We start from the raw sequence: 14,241 nt of genomic DNA, 5'->3' as shown, positions 1-14,241 counted from the left end.
CAGCTCGAGGTGAGAAATCTGAAATGCATCTCACTAGGTTAAATCAAAGTGTCCAAAGGGCTGCTTTCCTTTCTGGTGATTCTTGAAGAGGTCCATTTTCTTACCTTCTCCAGCTTTTAAAGGCTGCCCACATTCCTTGCCTTGTGGCATCTTCCTCCATCTTCAAAGCCAGCAGTGGCAATCCAGTCTTTCTTACATTATATGCCTCTGACACCAACTTGCCTGCTTCCTTCTTCCACAAATAAGGACCCCTGTGATTACATTTGGCCTGCTGGAATAATCCAGGATAACCTCTTTATTTTAGGGTCAGCTGATTAGCAATCTTAAATCCATCTGCTATCTTAATTCCCTTTTGCCATGAAGTGTAACATATTTACAGGTTCTGGGGATTAGGATTTGGACATCTTTGGGGGGCTGTTATTCATCCTACGGCAGTTGGTGTTTGAGGGTCCTTGTTATTTTATAGAAATGGGGACTTAAACATTTTAATGTGTGGGTGTGTGTGTTTAATATTTAGTAACTTTTAAAAAATCATCTGTGTTTAGATTCTCAGCCCCCTACTCTTCCTGGGCCTTTACAGTTTTAATGATTTCCTGATCGTCCCTGTCTGAAGCAATATCACGTTCTGGAGTCAGAATGCCTGGGATCCTTCACTGTGAGCTGTGTGACTTGGACAGGTCACCTCCCCTCCCTAAGCTTTGATTACCTCATCTATGAAATGGGGATAATTATCACATAGAGTTGTTAAGAGAATTAAATGAGACTGTGCATAGAAAGTCTGAGCATAGGGCCTGACAAATAGAAGAAAGTCAATAAATGTATGCGTTTTCATATTTATTCAGTCATCTGTTCATCTAACAGCTCTTGAATGCCAGGTCTTAGACTCACCCACTCAACATTTAGCAGCTGTATTTTGAGCACCCATTGTTTGCTCTAAAGTCCATTTGTGTGGGGCATCTACAGGCAAAATGATGGGTTTGGTGGTGAGTGAGCTCTATTTTATTTTTTAATTACTTTTTATTGGAGTATAGTTGCTTTACAATGTTGTGTTTCTGCTGTACAGCAAAGTGAATCAGTTATACATATACATATACCCCCTCTTTTTCGGGTTTCCCTCCCATTTAGGTAACCACAGAGCATTGAGTAGAGTTCCCTGTGCTATATAGGAGGTTCTCATTAGTTATCTGTTTTATACATAGTAGTGTATGTATGTCAATCCCAATCTCCCAATTCATCCGACCCCCTCTTCCCCCCTTGGTATCCATACGTTTGTTCTCTATATCTGTGTCTCTGTTTCTGCTTTGCGTATAAACTCACCTGTACCATTTTTCTAAATTCCACATATGATTGATATTATATGATATTTGTTTTTCTCTTTCTGACTTACTTCACTCTGTATGACAGTCCCTAGGTCCATCCACGTCAGGCAAGCTTTATTTTAATTGATGTGCTAAGAGCTGTGTAGAATATGATCTGTGGAGGCCCAGTTCCTAAAGCCCTCTTCCTTAGAGAGGCAAGTAGTTGGGCAAACTGTTTCTTTTATGCTTTGTCCTAGGAAAGACATAATTAAATAAAAGCAGAAAGTTAGGTGACATATTTCCCTTCTGTTCTCAAATGATTTCCATGTCATGGAGTGTAGTATGTGTCATCTGAAAAAGGAAGCAAAGAATGTCTTCACCCTTTTATGGACAAGGAATCACATTAGCAAAGTTTTTCTTTTACCCTTAATATGGTCACCCTTGTTGTTATTTTTTTTTTAATTAATTAATTTATTTTTGGCTGTGTTGGGTCTTTGTTGCTGCACACGGGCTTTCTCTAGTTGTGGCGAGCAGGGGCTACTCTTCATTGCGGTGCACGGGCTTCTCACTGTGGTGGCTTCTCTTGTTGTGGAGCATGGGCTCTAGGTGCGTGGGCTTCAGTAGTTGTGGCATGCAGGCATCCGTAGTTGTGGCTCGCTCTGGAGTGCAGGCTCGTAGTTGTGGTGCACGGGCTTAGTTGCTCTGTAGCATATGGGAATCCTCCCGGAGCAGGGCTCGAACCTGTGTCCCCTGCGTTGGCAGGCGGATTCTTCTCCACTGTGCCACCAGGGAAGTCCCAACCCTTGTTATTTTTTAAACTAAAAAGCGCATCCCTCATTTCAATTCCTGAGCTGAACTTTTGAGTTTTCACTCAGTTCTCTGAACAGCAACTATGGCAGTTAAAGTTACTGGAACCAGAAGAATCCTGTGTGATACAGAACTAGCCGCTAAGCTTTTAATCTGCTGGTTCATCATTCTAAGTCATTCTGTTCTTCAGACCTAAATCAGTGCTTTCAGGAGACTTTTCTATGGTGTGGAAAATGAAAATAACTTATTCAGGACTTTCAAAGGCCCTTGTTGCCTGTAGATGTGATGGTGGTGGTGTGTATGTGTGTGTGTGTGTGTGTGTGTGTGTGTATGTGTGTGTGTGTGTGTGTGTGTGTGTATAATCCACATATACGCTAACTGCCTGATGAATGAAAGTTTCATGGGGAGGTGGATTTTTAAAAATTGAATTGAAAAAGATAAATGAGTGTGTTTTAAAATAATTTAAATACCTGCCCGGTAGGGAGCGGTTCACAGCACATCTTCCATGAGAAGGAACATTGCTCATTGGAACACCAAAATTGGCTTCCTTCCGGGAAAAATCTAACACTTGACAAAACCACTTCTCCCAGGCCGATGCGTGCCACGCCTACCAGATTGTTCACCGAAATGGGATTCCTGATGAGCAGATCGTCGTGATGATGTATGATGACATCGCCAACTCTGAAGAGTGAGTAGGGAGTGCTTTGAACTCGATGGTGAGGAACTTCAGGGCATTTTATTTTTTTTGCGGTACGCGGGCCTCTCACCGCCGCGGCCTCTCCCGTTGCGGAGCACAGGCTCCGGATGCGCAGGCCCAGCGGCCAGGGCTCACGGGCCCAGCCGCTCCGCAGCATGTGGGATCCTCCCGGACCGGGGCACGAACCCGTGTCCCCTGCATCGGCAGGCAGGCTCTCAACCACTGTGCCACCAGGGAAGCCCCAGGGCATTTTAAAAAATGCACACAGACCCTCAGGAATCCTCAGATCAGCGGCCTAACATTAGAATATAAACAGACTCCCGGATGAAGTTCCACATGGCGCTTCATCTAGAGCTTTGACCATATCTTGGTGGGACCCAGCAATGGCGGGGACATAGGAAATGGTGGTGAAGGTCCTTGGGCTGGGGCTTTGGAAGGATTTAAAGCATGAGTTCCCTCTCAGCTTGGGGAACTGACTCATCATTGGGTTCTGTGGTGCTTGTTCCTAAGCTCTGAGCAGGGACGCCTCAGAGGCCCTGTACACAGAAGGCTCAATTGTATCTTAGAATACATTGGAGCATCTAGCCCACTCTAGTCTCCCAGCTCCTTGTATGGGTACTAACCCTAACCCTATCCAGTCTCCCAGCTCCTTGGTTCCCAGACTATGGCCCTGTACTGTGATCACGTTAACAGCTCATAATCTATCCTGAGCTTTAACACCTAAGCTCTTGTATTAAAGCCTTGTTTTCTGTTCTGTCTTTTTCTGAAAGTAGTTTTGCTCTGAGAGATCTCTTGATGACATCTTGTCCCCAAGATGCAATCTGGTGTCCAGCAGGAAGCCAGGCACACAGGGGCCTGGGTCCCTGTCCTCGGTTTGCAGAGCTCAGTCCTTCGCTGCCCCTGCCAGGAACTCAGGAGTTGTGGGACACCAAGACCCCCGAGCTGCTAAAATCACCAACACGTTGGTGACCTCAGAGGCAATGAGGAATGTCTGTGACAACCACGGTCGTTTAGTATTTTAAAGCGTAACAGGGGCGTATTCACGAAGACATAGATTTCAGAGATACGTCAAATTGTGTGCTTCACTCGTGTCCTTTGATTTTCAGCAATCCCACCGCAGGAATTGTGATCAACAGGCCCAACGGCTCAGACGTGTACGAGGGGGTTCTAAAGGACTACACGGGCGAGGTGAGGCGCATCACGGGGTCAGAGCCAGCGGGGTCTGCTGTTTCATTTCAGTGATGATTTTTCCCTCTTTCTTGTACTTCTGGGATCAGAACCTCATTAGACTGATTTCTGGTTAATGTTTCGTGTTTGTATTAAGATTTGTGCTTGAGGTGTAATTTCTGAGAATTTTGAAAGAACGCAGAGGGAAAAAAAAGGACGTTAGTTGTAGTCTACTGATCCTTAGTTTCTAATCTTGTTGTACTTTAAGCCTCATAATAGATTTCCTTCCATAATACCTGATTTTCTTAGGATATTGCCAGTGATCTGATTATAGATTATCCGTGCCCTTTTCTGAAAATCAATTTTCTCAGCATCAGCTCTAGTACAAAATATATCTCTAAATTTTGTAAGATAGTTTTTCATTAATCATTATAGTATATAACTTCCAGAACATTACATGCCTTCCAGTCGATTGAGGCTGTATACATGGACACGTTTTTAAAAGCACCATTATGACTTCAGCCTCATGGATTTCAGAGTCTCTTTTTTGTAATGTCAGAGGGATCGAAACTAATATTCCTTGTGACAGAGAAAGTCTGAAGTTTAGCAGTTCTTTCAGTTTTATTTTTCTCTTTTAAATTCAAGAACATTTAAATCAGACACATCATACGTGTTGTATAGATGATTCCATTTTTTATAAAATTGTTTCTATATAGTTATATAGGGAAACATTTGGAATTTAGGTGGTGGGATTTTTGATGTTTTTTCTTCCTTGTGCTTTTCTGTATTACATTTTTTTAACGATTGCATATCCATTTTACAAAATCCCCTTTAAGGACGTTGAGTGTCCTTGGGAACTGGCCTTTTAGGAGGCAAGCTGGTTGCAAAGGTCGGCGCTGATGTTTCTGCCGCCCACTTTGCTGTCTCTCTGAGGCAGCGTGCTCTTCCTCTGCTCTTTGCCCCTACCTACCGACATCTTTGGGTTTCTCCACATGAACTTTATAACGGTTAAGAAGGAATGGCAGGCTTGCTGAGTTGGCATCAGCCAAAGACAAGATGATACTTGAGACGAGGTCATGCACATGCCCAGGAAACACTGGATCTTTCTTGGTTGCAAAGTGTTTGCCCTTAAACCTTAAGCCTTGGAGGTATGTGGACGGTGGCCCGGGCCCTCTGCGACAGACTCAGCAAACGCACTGATTTGGAGTGACAGCTGCATCTGATTTCAACTCCCCATTCTTTGTAGGATGTCACCCCGCAAAACTTCCTTGCTGTGTTGAGAGGTGATGCAGAGGCAGTGAAGGGCAAAGGATCTGGAAAGGTCTTGAAGAGGTAATGTCTGTTTTATGGCTGTCACACTTTTCTGAATGACGTGGTACTCCAGAACTGAGAATTCAAACAGGCCTTGCCCTTTGTTCCCGGACTATTTACCTGTGAGAGATGGCAGCCTGGGGACCTTTGCCCTGACAGGCTGCACAGACCTGGTGGCTTCTTTTGGCAGCCCATTTCTGTAACGAATTAACCCTGTGATCCAGGGTCCCTGGTTAGTCTTAGTGAAATGTTCCCCATCACTTCAACCTGCTATGTTTTGTTATCTGTGGATCCTGGTTCTGGTCGGTTCCACTACCAGGGGAACACGCCAAGACAGGCGTGAGGCTCTGTGGCCAATCAGGTTGTAGGGCCCCCGGCCCGCCTCCTGCCGCCCCTGTGCTCTGATGGCGGGTCAGCCCAGTGGGAGGAGGACATTTGTAAGTTCAGAGCAAACCTCCGTGTGGGAGAAAACTCATCCCATTGCTTGCCCTGTTGGCTGTGGGTTAGATGTCTTGTTTAGCATCTCTTTATGCAGCATTTTGACGTGATGTCAGGGACCTTAGGAGCATGACTTCAGAGAGTCTCAGGTACTTGGCAAATGGTGCTGTTTCCCTTATGCCCGAGGGGAGGCCTGGGCACAAGTAGCCCATGTGAGTTAGAGCAGAGGCGGACATCTGCGCGGGATGAACCAAATTGCCTCCGAGTGAGTTACTGCATCTCTGCAACCTTGAAGCAGGGCCCTCTGAGTGGAAGCCTGGTGAGGGGGCGCAGGTGGGCGTCCCAGGCCGTGTGAAGGCCGAGGGGCCCGGAGAGGCAGTCAGAGCTGCAGGACCATGCTTGGCGGTGTGTCCTGGCTCCCTTACTCGTTTCGGAGAGATCTGGTGGCACAGAGTGGCCACCCGGGATGAGGCCCTGTTGCCAGAGGCCTTGCTGTCCAGATCACCCTGGGCTGTCTGCCGAGCACCCTCCCGGCCGTGACTGAGACCCTCCAGGCTCTGGGACGCGCCTCGTGGTTCAGAACGGCACCCAGCGGGAGCAGAGGAAACAGGCTGGGCGGCGGGCTTCTGGGCTCCTCCTCCCACCTGGCTGGGAGACTGTAACCTCAGACCTCTCCTGAGTGTTTTGATTGGGGTGGCATTTCAGTCCAAACGGTCCACTTGGACTCTCATGCTCGTGTGCGTGTCTCTTGGCAGTGGCCCCCGGGACCACGTGTTCGTTTACTTCACTGATCACGGAGCCACTGGAATACTGGTGTTTCCTAATGACGATGTGAGTTTTTCTTAATGTTTTAAAGACAAGCTGGGGGGAACTCTCTGGCGGTCCAGTGGTTAGGACTCCACACTGTCACTGCCGAGGGCCCGGGTTCAATTCCTGGTCGGGGGACCCACAAGCCATGTGGTACAGCCAAAAAAAAAAAAAAAACAAGCTGGGAGAATGGGAAACAAAACCTCAGTGTTGGCAGGCCACCTGTGATGTGTGTCTCTAACATCCTACAGCGTAGGTTCGTATGTGGCCACTGAGGGTGAGGTCACATTTCGCAGCTTGCAATCTATCCAGAGGCATCTCTTCCGGCAGGTTTTCCCTGCGTGTCTCCTGACATCACAGCATGAGTCGCTGTCCCTGAACTTGGGTGCAGTGCACTAGACGCAGTCATAGAACACAGTCCCTGAATGCTCCGGACAAAGTGATGAGGAAGCACATCTGCTTCCCCTTTTTATTATGTGATTAAAGCCCTCCATGATGTTCTGGGATAATGCTGTTCACCACGATTATTTAGAAATCTCTCAGGATTTCTAAATAAGAATTTATAAAGCATCATTAAGACTTGATTAGTGGGTTTTCCAGCAAATGGTTTCTCTTGATGTGTTTGGTCTGAATGTCCATATTCTTACCTTTCAGCTTCACGTCAAGGACCTGAATGAGACCATCCATTACATGCACAAACACAAGAAGTACCAAAAGGTAATGTCAGTGCTTGGGGTGGCCTTGGGGGAGGAATGTGAGGGATGCAGTGGGAGCAAAGCCCATGGCTCTTCGACAGGCCTCCTAACTGGATTGGCTGTGTGTTTTGGAAAGGGTGTCCTTTCAATCAGTCTTGACCTCTGGTCTCCCAGGATTAGCTTTTTGTGATTCTACAGCTTCAGCTGTTATATCAGAATCACTGGCAACCTTGTTAAAGTACAGTGTGGGCCCCAGCCCCAGAATTTGGCTCAGTTGTTCTGGGGAGAGGCCTGCGGGTTTGCCTTTCTGAGTTTTCAGGTACTGATGCTCCTGGACTAGGGACCACACTGAGGACTACTGTTTCTAGGGCTGTCGCCAATCTGGGGCAGCTGGGGAGGAAAATACCACCTTCTTATTTTCCCTTTGGCCCTCTCTGGCCCCCCCCCCCCTTTTTTTTTTTTTTTTTGTGGTACACGGGCCTCTCACTGCTGTGGCCTCTCCCGTTGCGGAGCACAGGCTCTGGACGCACAGGCTCAGCGGCCATGGCTCACGGGCCCAGCCGCTTTGTGGCATGTGGGATCCTCCCAGACAGGGGCACGAACCCATGTCCCCTGCATCGGCAGGCGGACTCTCAACCACTGCGCCACCAGGGAAGCCCTCTCTGGCCCCTTTTGCACCCTGTGTGGAACCTGTGTAGCTTAGGTGTGTATGTGTTAGTAACATGTTTTGCTCTTGGAAACTGCTCCCGGCGTTGGATGGCAGATCAGTTTTCCTTAGCATCACCTATGGCTCCATATTTTTCTGCATTATTTCAGCTAATAGATCATTTTATTCTATTAGTCATGCATAAATTTGGATCCTTCTGGTTTGTATGACAACAGCTTCTGTAGCCTCTGCTTCTTACAGCAGAGATGTCTCCCTAAAGCAAAAGTGAAAGACTCTTAAGAAAGACGTCACCCCAATAAAGATGTTAAAAAAAAAAAATCTATTTCACCCTTCCAAAAAAAAAGAAAAAAAAAGAAACACGTCAAGAGAGTGGGCAAAGTCAAAGTAGCATTTGCAAGAGGCCTGTGCCTGGGCGGGGTGAGTTCACCTGTCTCATTCACCTCCCAGATGGTGTTCTACATTGAAGCCTGCGAGTCTGGGTCCATGATGAGCCACCTGCCCCCCAACATCGATGGTAGGTGGTGGGAACACTGGCCTCTGAGCCGGGCTGGGTGAGCACCTTGCTACATGGTGCAATTGGACATTCTCTGAATCTGCCCATGGGAAGAACCCAGTGTCTTACATAAGCCAGGCCTAGGCCAGCCTAGTGCTTGGAAGTAGGGGGATACCTGAGGGCAGCTCTGAGCTGCTTCTTCTCCTGGAGGATTAGTGGTCAGGGGATGAAGGGATGGAAGCTCTTGATGTGAACTCTGTAGTGCTCTGCCGGGTTCTAGTAGGGCTACTTAAGACCAAGATCACAGTCTTTGGACCAGCCTCTGTCCTTTGAGATGCGTTGCTTGCTGGCTCTCTGATCTTGGGCAGGTGACTTACCCTCTTGGACCCTCAGATTTACTCATCTGTAAAATGGGGATAAAGATAGTGTCTGTTAGGAGAGTTACATTTTAAGCGATGACATCTGTCCAGCATAGTTCTGAGCCCATGGTAGCTAGGTAGTAAATGGTAGGGATTTCATATGTTCAGTCCATCTAAGTGTTTCTTTAATGAATGTTCACTTTCTGTGGAAATGAAATGAGGTCCATGTCCTTCAAGATTCCAGAGCTACTCAGATCTGTTAGCACTATCTCACAGTGTCTATCAGCTGGCTTCTCTTTTTCCACATTTAGTTTTAGATGAGTTACTGAAACTCAGTGAACAGGGCTGGATACAAGGAGGTCTCCCTGCCCTCCCTGAGCTGATCGTAGGTGACCTGCTTTGATTGCACTAGGAAAGGAGGAGGAACTCAAGCCTCAAGTGGAATCCGCAGACAGCCGAGAATAAAACACGACTGAAATGTGTCTTTAATTCCTCGTAGTTTATGCCACTACTGCTGCCAACCCCAGGGAGTCGTCCTATGCGTGTTACTACGATGAGGCGAGGTCCACGTTCCTGGGGGACTGGTATAGTGTCAACTGGATGGAAGACTCGGACGTGGTGAGACATCTGGGGGCCAGCTGCTTAGCTGAGGCTTAGCTGTCAGCTGCGATCGTCAAAGGACTCGACTGTTTTCATTTTCGCAGGAGGATCTGACCAAGGAGACCCTCCACAAGCAGTACCAGCTGGTGAAGTCCCACACCAACACCAGCCACGTCATGCAGTATGGAAACAAGGTGAGGAGGGGAGCCTCGCACTTCTGATGACGCCTCAAGTCTCAGGCTGACTCACCGGGGACGTTTCTCTCCCGGTGAAGAGAAACGGGATCCATCCGGGCGAGGAACGGCTGAGGCAGGGCTGGCTCTGCCTCTCATGGCCACTCCATCCTGGAGATCCCGCCTGTGCTTTGGAATCAGACTTAGGTTCAAACTCACAAAGTTGTGAGACTTTGGGCAACCTACCTGACCTCTCTGAAACCTCTGTGTTTCCTCCTTGGTCAAAGCCCTAGTGCACAAGGTGATAAGGAGCAAAAAGAAGGGGGTCCGTCACGTGCATCAAGCACACAGTGAGAGTTTACTGACTCGAAAGCTTCTCCTGTGAGTTCTGTGGCTTTGCCCCGTAGAACCCCGCACCCTGAGTCCTCCGGGGTCCAGCCTTCCTGCAGTTGCAGGATGTTATCTTGACCCTTTGGCTATAAATTCGAGACTTTTACCCCCCTACCCCCCACCCCCCCAGCTATGTTCAGAAGGGACCTAGGTGGTAAAATAGGTCAGTCCATCAGGGCTGTCCGGACACAGGTCATAGCAGGTGGCTGCTGAAGGCTTGGGCCTTAGGTGCCACCCCTGGGGCTAGCCCTCGGGATGTGTGCAGGGCTTCCAGGAGTCTGTACGACCAGACATCACCCCTCAGTTGGCCTGCCACCAGCTGAGAGCTCGCCAGCTGAGTTCTGTTCCTTTGATGTGAGCATTGGCCTTCTAGAAGACATTGTGAGCAGTCAGTCCAGCTGTTCCCTTCAGCACTTCTCGGGCAGAGTGTCGATTGGAGGGCCCGGGAGCCAACAGGGCAGTCACAGGCCACGAGAAGTGCACTCAGGATGCCGTGGGCTTGGCCAGGCTTTTGGGGGGGGGTAGTGGGGAGGTAGAGCAGCGAGAAGGCCAGGGAAAGGTAATTCAGAGGGGGCAGGGTCAAAGGTGGCGCTGCCCCAGCTTTGTTGGATTGGAGGGAGGGAGGGTACCAGCCACAACTCTTCTGCCCTGAGCTTTCTGCTCTCTTTACAATTTCCTCCGCATTAGCCACGTCTGCCCTTGGTAGAGGAGGTATGAAGGATCTTTTCTAAGCATTATGTTTCTATACACGTGTGCGTATGTTTTATTTTTTGTTTTAGAGCTGTTTTTAGATTAGCGCCACTTGGTTTAGGAACATGACTGCTTGTAGCATTTCTTTCCCTCTGAATCGGGATCCAGTCTGCAGTGACCCCTGCAGGCAAACACAGCCAGGCAGTCGGGCCCGTTTGTCAGGCCCTGATGCCAATCGGCCCCGCCCCTCGGTGGCTTTAGCTCTGCCCACCTCAGTGGACCCAGACCTCAGCTCTGACCTGGACAGATGCTCTGCACCTTCCTTCTGCTGGTCACTAGGGGCAGGCGGGTGAGCGTGGAGGGGTGAGCACAACCCAGGGTCGCCCCTGGCTGAAACGACTCTGGTATGAGCGTGGCGGAACTGGGTAGCGGTTCTGCTGCAGAGGATGCCAGGCAGCTTCGAAGTTCATCATCGGTGGATTTCAGGTGGTCAAATGCATTGCCTCGCCCGCTGCTGAAGACCAAGCGCGTGCTTTCAGGCTGCGATTGTGACCCTTCAGTGGTCCTGAAACCACGTGCGGGGAGCTGTGGACTCCAGGACCCAAGGGACGTTTGGCACATCTGCCCCTCCCACTCAAACTGACTCTCTCTCTCTCTCTCTCTCTCTCTCTCTCTCTCTCTCCCTCTCTCCCCCCACCCCCTCACCCGCTCCCTCTCCCCCTCCCTCCCCAGTCCATCTCTGCCATGAAGTTGATGCAGTTTCAGGGTCTGAAACACAAAGCTAGTTCTCCCATCTCCCTGCCCCCAGTCAAACACCTTGACCTCACTCCAAGCCCCGAGGTGCCCCTCACCATCATGAAAAGGAAACTGATGAGCACCAATGACCTGCACGAGTCCAGGCGTCTTGTCAAGAAGATCGACAGGCAGCTGGAGGTAAGTGGTGGCGAAGCTGCGGCTCCCAGCCTTGCCGGGCAATGCGTGTGAGTCCTGTCTCTGCCTCCCGACCATAAATCTGTGTTGGGGAGAGCCAAGTGACAGAGCTCTGGGGTCACCCTCCTCCTGCCACACTGGGGGTACATGGGAAAGGAAACCAGGCTTTGTACTCGCTGTAAAATGGACATGAGTGAGCAGGGCAGTGGCCAGCTTCATTCTTCATCAGTAAACTGGCCTTGACCTCTTTGGAAGCAGGAAGCAAAGAGAGGGAGCCTGTCTCCTGCCAAGAAGCCACGGCATATGGGTGTTTCCTCTTTTACACCTCGTTGCTTACAAGACATTTTTATTTTGCTGCTTGGTGAGTTAGTAGCTAATCATATTTAAAAACAAAAATCCAGTCCACAAAAAATTTCTGCTGCCTTAGGAAATCATAGTCACGGCCCCAAATTCTTCCTAAAATGCTTGAGCAGTCTTTTACGATGACTGGGTTTGTTTTCAGCAGCTCATCAGTTTGTTTGCAACTGGCCAAATTTCTTTTCAAATTCTAGCTGTGTGGCTAGAACCACCAGGCGTGTACTCATGAGATGCTGGGCGAAGACTGTCCATTCAACAAAGCCAGCTGTGTAGACTCTATCCCCTCATCAGCACAGCACAGGGATTGATGTGCTGGGATACAGCCTGAATTTTCTAGGAAAGAAAAAAAAAATCTGTGTGATCTGTCTTAAAGTCGTATATCTCATAATCCTGACAGCTAGCAATCCTACACGTGGTACATTAACCAGGATGGGGTTTTTGTTGTAGTTGTTGGTACCACAGTGTAATACAGCAGTTCTCATATTTCTGTGCTCTCGCACCTCTTTATGCTCTTAAAATTATTGATCCCAAAGAGCTTTTGTTGGTGTGGGTTATATCAATATTTACTGCGTTAGAAATGAACACTGAGATTTTTAAAATAGTAACTCACTTAGAAATAACAATAAACCCATTTTGTGTTAATATATTTTTTATGAAAAAGAATTATTTTCTAAAATAAAAACAATTTGGGTGAGAAGAGTGGCATCACTACACTTCTGCAGATCTGTTTTCTGCCTGGTGTTATGGAAGACAGCTGGGTCATCGTACCTGGGTCTGCACTCACTGTTGGGCCCTTTTGTTCTGGTTGAAATATATAAAGAAAATATAACCTTACACAGATGCATAGTTGGGAAAGGGAGGACATTATGGAGCCCCCAAGAAGCCTGGGGGACCCCCGTGGTCCTGGACCACATGTTGAGACCCGCTGGTCTGGCGCACCGTGGGCAGGGAGCATTCGGGCATGAATGGAACAAACCCTGGCTGGGGAGCGGGAGGGTCAGGGGACTCGATTGAGTTTTGGTTGACATGGAAGCAGCTTTCTCCTTAATGATGCTGGTTTTCATTATCTGGGAAGAAAATGATGTCCACCCTTTGCATCCTTCTGTCTAAGCATCTGATGGTTTCCAGAACGGACAAAGGTGCCTGTGAACACATAGCACCGCTTATGGGACAACAGTCTGCTTTGGGGCACAATTTCTACGTGCCCTCCCGCACCCCCCACTTCCTTAGCCTGGGCCATACCTGCTCTTCAGGTATTCAGATTTAAATGCTTCCATCATGCCCGAAGATCCCTAAAAGGCAAGGTATTCCTGAAGGGTTCCAGCTGTAACGGAAGCCTCGCGTGTACATCTTTGGCCGCAGAAAGCATCTGTTGGCATCTCTTTCAACATACTGGGGTGGAGGCTCTATGAAAGAAGCATCTAACTGGTCCAGGGTTCCAGGAGAGACTACGTTAAGTAAGATACATTTGGAAAAGATGTGTTTCTTCACAGGTCAGAAATGTCATTGAGAAGTCAGTGCGGAAGATTGTCGCCTTGATCTCAGGGTCCGATGCCGAGGTAGACAGGCTCCTGTCCCAGAGAGCCCCGCTCACGGCGCACGACTGCTACCAGGCAGCCGTGTCGCACTTCCGCACGCACTGCTTCAACTGGCACAACCCCACGGTAAGTCCGGACCCTGGGGCTGCTGGCCTCTGCATCCTGCCTTCCGTGGGCCAACTAGCTTGGCCTTCCTCTGCATCTTCAACCCCAAACCTGAGTTAGTACTGTCCACTGGGAATCACATCAGGTGCATTGCCTTGTAGAAGGTTCCATCTTGTAGAAGAAGCAACAGGCTCATTCAGGGGCCTTTGGTGGGGATGTGAGAGGAGAAAAGTCATCCAAAATCACTGACCCTAAATCTTGGCCCCAGACACTCTGAACTGTCCCAGTGGCTGGGAGAGCTTACCAGTCATAGACCATTCAACTGCTATTTCCATTGGACTTTGAAGGGGACTTCCTTCCCTTCACACTGTGCCGTCCCTGCCAAACCCCACCCCTCCGCCCTGCCCCTCACACCAGCCACGCAGGTTTTCTCCCTTCTGGGTCTGTTCCGACCTCTTCCCCAGATTTGTTGTTGAAGCAGGCCCTGGCCCATGGAGGAGAAGAAAGGACCTAGTTTCTGCAGATTGTCGAATGTCAGGGTTGGAAGGTACCTAAAAAGCCTCCTTTCTGGCCAGTACTTACATGATGCTTGGCTCCTTATAGGGAAGGGGTTAGCAAACTGTGGCCCGCAGGCCTGTTCCTGCCCACAGCCTGTTGGGTTTTTCCCCCCACAGCCTGTTTTTATAAATAAAGTTTTATCAAAACACAGCCACACTCAG

At 48.8% G+C, this 14,241-nt stretch overlaps 2 protein-coding genes across 3 annotated transcripts in view; one reads left to right on the top strand and one right to left on the bottom strand.

The window, feature by feature from the left end:
- SLC24A4 (solute carrier family 24 member 4) overlaps positions 1-14,241 on the bottom strand; it is a 640,065-nt gene that overhangs the window by 310,570 nt on the left and 315,254 nt on the right. The window lies entirely within an intron of this gene.
- LGMN (legumain) overlaps positions 1-14,241 on the top strand; it is a 34,953-nt gene that overhangs the window by 17,899 nt on the left and 2,813 nt on the right. For both annotated transcript variants that reach the window (XM_004262350.4, XM_049706590.1), the window contains exons 3-12: positions 2,696-2,793; positions 3,909-3,990; positions 5,216-5,301; positions 6,474-6,549; positions 7,180-7,242; positions 8,335-8,401; positions 9,239-9,357; positions 9,444-9,533; positions 11,325-11,525; positions 13,373-13,543. In XM_004262350.4, coding sequence (XP_004262398.1) covers positions 2,696-2,793; positions 3,909-3,990; positions 5,216-5,301; positions 6,474-6,549; positions 7,180-7,242; positions 8,335-8,401; positions 9,239-9,357; positions 9,444-9,533; positions 11,325-11,525; positions 13,373-13,543 — 1,053 coding nt within the window. The remainder of the gene's footprint in view (positions 1-2,695; positions 2,794-3,908; positions 3,991-5,215; positions 5,302-6,473; positions 6,550-7,179; positions 7,243-8,334; positions 8,402-9,238; positions 9,358-9,443; positions 9,534-11,324; positions 11,526-13,372; positions 13,544-14,241) is intronic.

Source organism: Orcinus orca, chromosome 2 (assembly GCF_937001465.1).
Source record: "Orcinus orca chromosome 2, mOrcOrc1.1, whole genome shotgun sequence".
Taxonomy (NCBI): Eukaryota; Metazoa; Chordata; class Mammalia; order Artiodactyla; family Delphinidae; genus Orcinus; species Orcinus orca.
This window is presented reverse-complemented; position numbering and strand designations above follow the sequence as displayed.